Below are 7,936 nucleotides of genomic sequence, written 5' to 3'. Positions count from 1 at the left end.
TTTCCTTTCTTTTCCTTTCTTTTCCTTTCTTTTCCTTTCTTTTTTTAAATAAAATACCAGACAGAAGCAACTTAAGGGAAGATGAGTGTATGTGGCTCATGAGCTAAGAGGGTTGTCATGGTGGGGAAAGATGTGGGGTTTGTGGAGGGAGTGTAGGGCTCCTTACATCACCAAATGTCCTGCTTCTGTCAGGACAGAGTGGGGGGTGCAGGCATTCAGCCAGGCTCCTTCCCTCTCTCCTTTTTCTTCAGTCCAGGACCCAACCCACAGGCTGTTACATTCATGTAAGCGCTGGTCTTCTCTCCACAGTTAAGTCTCTCTGGCATTGCCCTCAAAGACACCTACAGAGGTATCCTAAGAGCTTCCAAGTCCAGTCAATTGACAGTGAAGATTAATACCACAAGTGTCTCCTGTTGATCGGTATGGTAGAGTCAGAAGTCTATCGAGAAAATGGTGTTATGTTTTGGAGTACACCTTTCTTTTCCTGTTGTATGACAGGATGTGTTGAAAGGGCAGAAACAGCAGTGTTGGTTTTTCTTTGTTTGTTTGTTTGTTTTAACAAACCACAATGGGAACCCTGTTCATGACCCAGGCTAGCTGCCCCCATCTTACAGAAGTAGGAACCAGTCACCCCATCGTGGAGCGACTAAGCCAAGTTGAGAGCCCAGGTTCTCTGGTACTGGTTAGTGATTGAGACACTCAGCCTCAAGCGCAGAGGCAGATAACTATGAATGAAGTTTGGTTTGGGGCCCATCCTAGTGGCAAAATTAAGACAGTGACCAGGTATATTGATCAAAGGTTGGAACGTGGGAACTGTTGCATGATGCACAGAGTAGAATGGAAAAGCCTGTCTTCAGGACATGGCAGGTGTAATAGTATTTGCCCCAAGAAAAGTGTGTAAGGCAGTTATTCATAGAGAATTGACCACTAAGATGCTCTTTGCAGCATCTTGTATTAAAATACTGAAAACTGGAAAGCAGCTGGTGGTTATTTGACCTTTTTAAGATTTATTTATTTTATTTCTGTGAGTACATTGTAGCTGATTTCAGAGCCCAGCAGAGGGCATCAGATCCCATTACAGATGGTTATGAGTCATTATGTGGCTGCTGGGAATTGAACTCAGGACCTCTGGAAGAGCAGTCAGTGCTCTTAACCACTGAGCCATCTCTCTAGCCCCTGTCTGAGCTTTTGTGCAAAGTGATTTGGTAACCATAAAGAAAAATGTATATCCAGGTGCGTGATTGTAATGCCACAACTTGGGATTCTGAAAAGGGGGAGGGATCACAAGGACCAGGCCAGCCGGGGCTGCATCATAAGCCTTTGTCTCAGGAAACAAAAGGTGTCAGATATATTTACTGTGGTTTATATTAGAGCACTCCAGTCTGACAGGGGCCTCACGAGCAGAAGAGCAAGGAGACACAAAAGTGTAGGCAGCGTGAAGCTGAATAAGTGGTTCGCACACTGTCCTGCCTCTCTTCCAGAGCTCTTGTGCGACAGCAGGCAGAGCTGTGTAGACAGTTGTCTCCTACTGGACATTGCTTACAGCACACACTGAAAGTGTTTGCTGATGGAGAGGCCTATCAATTATTAGAGAGGGGGATTTATGAAGTACGCGAGTGGTAAAGGCCTCAAATGGTTCTGCACAAAGTTCTCATGAGGTAAAAGGATAAATGAACTTCTACATAGTGTGCACATGTAAGTAGCTACTAGTTTGTTGTCGTTGTGGGGCTGTTTTGTTTTGGTCTTTATCTGATTTTTTTTCCCCCTCCTTAAAGCAAAATACACATCTCTTGGAACTTACTTACGCAGTTGTATTTGATTAAATCTGTTGCTGTTTTGACACAGGGAAGAGCATGGAGGAGATTAAGAAGGTCCTGCTGCTGGTGCTGGGCTGTGCCGTCCAGGTAGGGCTATGCAGTGGTTAGGGAGGGTCCTGGGTGGCCAGTCCATCATCATTACAGGAGTTCCTAGGAGGCAGTATGACAGCTGTTTGTAGTTCTTTGGTCCAGGCTACCATACTGGTCCCTATAGCATGTAGGCCAGATCTCAGGCACTTATTTTTGTAAATAAATTTTATTGAGCTACTGTCCTCTTCACTTCTTTGCGATTGTCACTGCGTGCTTTCCAGCTACAGTGGCAGGGTTGAGGAACTGTGACAGTTCCCAGAACTGCCCTTAGAGGACAGAAAATGTAAAACTGTCAGCATATAGTAGGGTGTAGTGACACACTCCTGTAACCCTAGCGCTTGGCTGGCATTAGGGCAGGAGTAATATGAATTTTATGATAACCTAGGCTACAGAGACCTTGTCTCAAAAAACCAAAGGCTGGAGCCAGGCTCTGTAACAGCCTGCTTGGGTAGTATGTCTAAAGCCCTGGGTTCTGTCCCCAGTGCCACCAAGCAGAAACAAGTGCCTCTGGGGTGTGCCTGTCCTCGTCTTGAGTGGCATGTGCTCCCTTTGCCTGGGAAGAAATGCTTGTGTGGGATCAAACCTGGGCTTCTGCAGCCTGTCTCCTGTAGGTGGCCCGAAGAGCTTTGTGCAAAGCCTTGCTCTAAGGACAGTACCAGGACCCCAGGCTGCAGCGTGCGGGGGTGTGGTTGTTACCCGGGTTTCCTGCACCTGGATAAATGCTTATATTGATTCATATAACCCCTCACAGTGTGAGAGAAAAGAGGAGTTCATTGAGAGAATCAAACAGCTGGACATCGAGACCCAGGCTGGCATTGTGGCTCATATCCAGGAGGTAGGTGTGGGGGCAGGCAGGGGTGGCCATGGACATTAGAACTGTAGCAAGAAGCAGCATCTCCACAGTGGGAAAGTTTGGGGACTACATCACCGTGAATGATTTTGTTAATTATCGGTTTCATTACACCACAGGCGCATTGATTCTGTTTAGCTAGCCACCAGCAAACTAAAATAAAATAGAGGTTGAAAAACAGGCACACCACACACATTTCAATCAAGTCATCTTCTGCCTGCTTCTTCTTGCCTTATATGGACGCAGACTATTTTTAAGAGCTGTCAAGTGGTTTAGGCTCAGAGTTTGATTTATAAGCCCTGAATATATATTCTGGCAAATGTCAGAACCTCTCTGAACAGTTGATCTTTATAGAGAGTCTCCGCTGCTGTCAGTGACACACAAGGAAACAAGCTGCCACCGAGAGAGATGTCAATACCAGCCCATCCTGAGAGAGCACTCCTCAGGAGGCCTCTACACTGTCACACGGCCTTGGGGAAGGACAAGCCAGTCCTTCCTGCCCCCTGCCTAAGGTTGACTGAAATGACATCAGCTGAAAATGTGGATTCCTTGTGGGGCAGATGTCCACCCAGGATGACCCTTTCTTTCTCTTAGAGCTGTGTGCCTTGTTAGGGCTCAAAACTCACTGTAATTAGGCCAAGTAGATAGGAGTGTGCAAGAACTGCTATACCGTTAGAAGAGGTACCATATACAGGGCTTTCATGGTGGGTGCTGGTGACACAGCTGTAGCTGGGTGGAGAGTTTCAAGCCAGGATTTGAAGTAGGCTGTAGATGTCACTCATTGCATTTTGAGGCCCAGTAAAGCTGATGTTAGAGAAAGTTGGTATTGAGTAAATAATTTCGACCATGACTGTGTACCTCTTTGGGCTGAAGAAGCAGTCTGCCTTTTAATTTCCTTGTGGGTGTTGTGTTTGCAAATGTGTATGTCTAGGGGTCATTAAGATTTGTCAGGTCTCTGCCACTCACTGTCCTTTCTGTGCAGATAGCAGGATATTAAAAAAATAAAAATAAAAAGGAATATACAACCAAAGAGGCCTGTGTGATTATCAAACTCAGCAGCTGGCATAGGGCTTTGTCGGGTATCTCTTCAAAGCCCACATGCCTAGGATCTGTGTGGAGCTGCTTGTTAGAATCAATGGAAGTAGAGAATGAGTCTGTAATTAAAAACTCAGCAGGTGACCATGTGCCACACTGGCTTGGGGACCCTGAAGCTACCCCACAATGGCCTTGAGACTCAGGGTCCCCCCAGCCCTAGCGTAGATCATCAGCCTGAGACCTGGCCCTCAGAACTTAGCTTCAGGGTACCATGGGATATGATTTATCCCAACTCAGACGTCTTGGGTGCTTCCCCAGTGGGCCTCTCTCTTTTCCTGGTGTCCCCTTTGAGACTTGTGTGTTAAACTGATTCTCTTCCAACCATGAGAGGCTGGTAGCTCAGCAGATCTCAGCTCTTCCCACAGGACAGTGGTAAAGCCAAGCTGCCCCCTGTGGTCCGTGGGAATGAGACTCAGGCCCCCAAATCGCCTTAGACTGTAAATAACTCCCCCGAAGAAAGCCAAGAGTGCTCTGTGTGCACTGTTGTGAACTAAGAGGTTTAACATTTTGTTCTGTTTGCATTAGATTTTATTTTAAGGAATAAGGTAAGGTCTATTCTTCATCCTCCCACTGAGAGGCCTACCTTCTCTAGCTTATAAGTAATTGCAGCTTAGGGCATCCCAGTGACTGTGTCTTGTCATCCCAGGAAAGGAGAGGTAGCTTGTATTCATGGCTTCTGACCTGCCTTGCGGAGCCCTTCTGCTAGGCATGGGAATCTTCTCAGTGAGGGCCTAGTGATGTCCGAGAAGGAGGTGGCTGTGCTGGTGTGGGAATGAGGTGTAGAGTGGGCTCTGGCCTCTGCCTGGGTCACACAATGCATGGCCCTGTGCATTCAGGAATACCAGGGCCGAGCACAGCAGCCTCTGCAATACTGGCCATATTCTTACAGGTGACCCACAACCAGGAGAATGTGTTTGACCTGCAGTGGCTGGAGTTGCCAGATGTGGCCCCAGAGGAGCTGGAGGCCCTCTCCAGAAACATGGTGTTCCACCTCCGCAGACTCATCGATGAGCGTGACGAGTGTACCGAGGTTCGCCTGTGGGGCAGCTGTAGCCGGCAGGATGGGTCCCCGAGGTGGCCGCTCCTCCAGCTCTTCTCTCTCGGGTCTGAATGCCTCCCAGCCTGCTGGTCAGGATCGTTGGGGTGGGACACTGGTATTTCACCTGGGAATAGCCCTGCCTCGAATGGTCTTTGAGGAGATGCCCACAGGAAGACAGAGACCGACAGGATCCCTAGCATGTGTGTGGGCTGTTTCCATTCACCTTCTGTCACACTAAATAGTACCTCCTTCTGAAAACATGTAACATCATCTCCCTCCTGGTTCTCAGTCTTTTGTTCAGTGGTTCTTCACCTAGTCAGGGTCCAGACCTTGCGCCAGTCCAGGGGACACTGGTGAAGTTGTGCGTTCCCGTCTTATCCCTGTCTCGTGCAGCTGATCGTGGACCTGACGCAAGAGAGGGACTACCTCCAGGCGCAGCACCCCCCCAGCCCCGGCAAGTTCTCTAGCCCAGACTCCACACCCAGCCCCACCAGCAGCCTGTCCAGTGAGGACAAGCAGCACCTGGCCGTGGAGCTGGCTGACACCAAGGCCAGGCTGCGGCGCGTCAGGCAGGAGCTGTGAGTCTTCCTGCTTTTCCCTCTTCTTTGTGGTGTGGACCAAACACGGTCTTCTCGTGTCGTTTGCTTGCACGTGTGGTGGTGTGGGATAGCTAGCTCTGCTGACATGCGGCTGGCAGGGCTGCTCTGAGCTCCTTGTGGCTGAAGGCTCATCGCCAGCCCTCTGCAGGCCCACACTTGTAGAGAGGGCTTCCTGATGCTTAGGCTTCAGCCAGACGGTCTATCAAAGCAGGCTGCTGTGCTGTGCTGTGCTGTGCAGAGCAGGCTCAGTATAGGGCTGGGTGAGTGGAGTGTTTTCTTGGCTCACTTGGGTCTTTCCTGTTTTCTTGAACGTGACTTGTCCATCTGGGGAGTTGCTCAACCCTGGTTCTCCATATCTGGTCTCACGGAGTCATCTGTGAACTCACAGAGCTGTGGCTACACACTCTGTCCATCTTGTACACTTAGGGACAACAGGAGATGATTAGACCCAGTTTAAGGGTACATGTTAGAAACCTAAGGCTTTTGAGCCGGGGAGATGGCTTAGTGGGTAGAGAACTTGCAGAGTTTGGAACCCCAACACCCACATAATAGCACATCTGTAGCCCTGCACTGGGAGATTGAGATAGAAGGATCCCCAGGGCTTGCTGGCTAGCTGGTCTAACTGAAATAGCAAGTTCCTCCTTCAGTGAGAAACCCTGCCTCAAGGAAAATAACATGGAGGGCGTAAAGAAGGACATGGACCATCAAATGTCTAGGTTACACATGCACACACACACAAGTGTCCGGAACACTCTCACAGGCTCCCAGAAGCCTGTGCCCTCCTTTCTCCTCTGTGGTCCTAGAAGTAGCAGCAGCCTGTTCCCAAAGCCTGCCAAGGAGCATCCTCCCCCTCACAATCTCCTAATCACCCGTGCAGGGAGGAGAAGACGGAGCAGCTTGCAGACACCAGGCACGAGGTGGATCAGCTGGTCCTGGAGCTTCAGAAGGCCAAGCAAGATGTGAGCACAAGGCCTGGGCCTGCATGTCCAGGGGCTGAGTCTGGGGTTCCCCAGTAACTGGCCCCAGGGGATCAGGAATGTTACATGGAACTCGTCCAGCAAAGCTGTCCAGAGTTGTCGTGAGAGCATCCTCAGGGTGCCAACCATGTTTCTTAGTGTGGGGAGGCATGGACATGTCACTCCTTGGCCACCAGGAGACCCCCACACTGTAGGAATTGACCCTTTCTTCCTCCTCAAATGGGTGCCTTAATCTGGGTTTCCACTCTTACAGAATATTCAGCTTGCAGCTGATGCCCGGTCAGCCCGTGCCTATCGGGATGAGCTGGACTCCCTGAGGGAAAAGGCGAACCGTGTGGAGAGGCTGGAGATGGAGCTGGTACGCTGCAAGGAGAAGCTACACGATGTGGACTTCTACAAGGCTCGCATGGAGGTAATTGGCCAGCCCTCAAGATGGAGGTGGCTGGGCAGGCTTCCATACACTGCTGCTGGACATGGCCTCCGAAGCATCTGAGGAGAGAGTCATACTGAAGCAGCTGCTTCCTTTATAGCTCACTTGGCTAGGTCCTTCTGCGTCTCCCTCTAGCCCTTCTTGTATCTCCAGATGTCGGATGCGCCAGCAGGAGTAGAGGTGACTGATAAAGGGCAGTGATGCTTCTTCGAGTTTTTCTTTCTCCTACTTCATGCCTATCTGAGGGTTTCTACTGCTGTGATAAGCACCATGACCAAAAGAAACTTTGGGAGGAAAGGGTTTATTTCATACTGCAGCTTGTAGTTCATCATTGACAGAACCTAGATGCAGGAGCTGATGGAGAGGCTGAGGAAGAGTGCTCCTTCCTGGCTTGCTCAGCTCGGGCATAGCACCACCTACAATGGGCCTGACCCCCCCATATCAATCTCGAAGAAAATGCACTCTGGCCTTGCCTTCTGGCCAGTCATTTGGAGGCATTTTCTCAGTTGAGAGTTTGTCTTCCCAAATGACTCTAGCTTGTATCAAGTTGACATAAAACTAGTCAGGACAACATAATGATACTTCTGTTTATAGTTTGGTTTGTTTGTTTGTTTTGGGTTTTGTTTCTTAAGGCTCGTAATTTCTGCACTGCTTGCTAGGCCTCAGTCTCTGCATCTATAAAACAAAAATACTGTTGAAGTCTTTAAAATGCACAGTGTGGAGTACCAGTACCGGTGCCTGCACAGGTCCCCCATCTACTCACAGACAATGGAAGCCTGCCAGCTTATTTCTGTTACTTAACTTGTTGCGTTTGCAACTATGGGCACATGCTGTGTGTCTGTGTCTGTGTCTGTATGTCTATCTGTCTGTCTGTGTCTGTGTCTTTCTGGTTTCTGTGGTTATATAGCTGTGTTCACCCCACGCTCTGTGTGTGTGTGTGTGTCTGTCTGTCTGTCTGTCTGTCTGTCTGTCTGTCTCTTTGTCTCTCTGTGTGTCTGTCTGGTTTCTGTGGTTATACAGCTGTGTTCACCCCGTGTGT

At 49.3% G+C, this 7,936-nt stretch overlaps 1 protein-coding gene across 2 annotated transcripts in view; it reads left to right on the top strand.

Annotated features, from left to right (window-relative positions):
• Positions 1-7,936, top strand: part of Ccdc88c (coiled-coil domain containing 88C) — a 119,296-nt gene that overhangs the window by 56,085 nt on the left and 55,275 nt on the right. Inside the window, exons 5-10 of one of the 2 annotated variants that reach the window (XM_021202268.2) lie at positions 1,846-1,904; positions 2,659-2,742; positions 4,742-4,882; positions 5,285-5,469; positions 6,368-6,449; positions 6,721-6,879. In XM_021202268.2, coding sequence (XP_021057927.1) covers positions 1,846-1,904; positions 2,659-2,742; positions 4,742-4,882; positions 5,285-5,469; positions 6,368-6,449; positions 6,721-6,879 — 710 coding nt within the window. Of the gene's footprint in view, positions 1-1,845; positions 1,905-2,658; positions 2,743-3,098; positions 3,788-4,741; positions 4,883-5,284; positions 5,470-6,367; positions 6,450-6,720; positions 6,880-7,936 lie in introns of those variants that run through there. The other variant, XM_029540869.1, reaches the window with a different exon arrangement.

Source organism: Mus pahari, chromosome 7 (assembly GCF_900095145.1).
Source record: "Mus pahari chromosome 7, PAHARI_EIJ_v1.1, whole genome shotgun sequence".
Taxonomy (NCBI): domain Eukaryota; kingdom Metazoa; phylum Chordata; class Mammalia; order Rodentia; family Muridae; genus Mus; species Mus pahari.
Note: the sequence above shows the minus strand (reverse complement) of the source record. Positions and strands in the feature narration are given on the sequence as shown.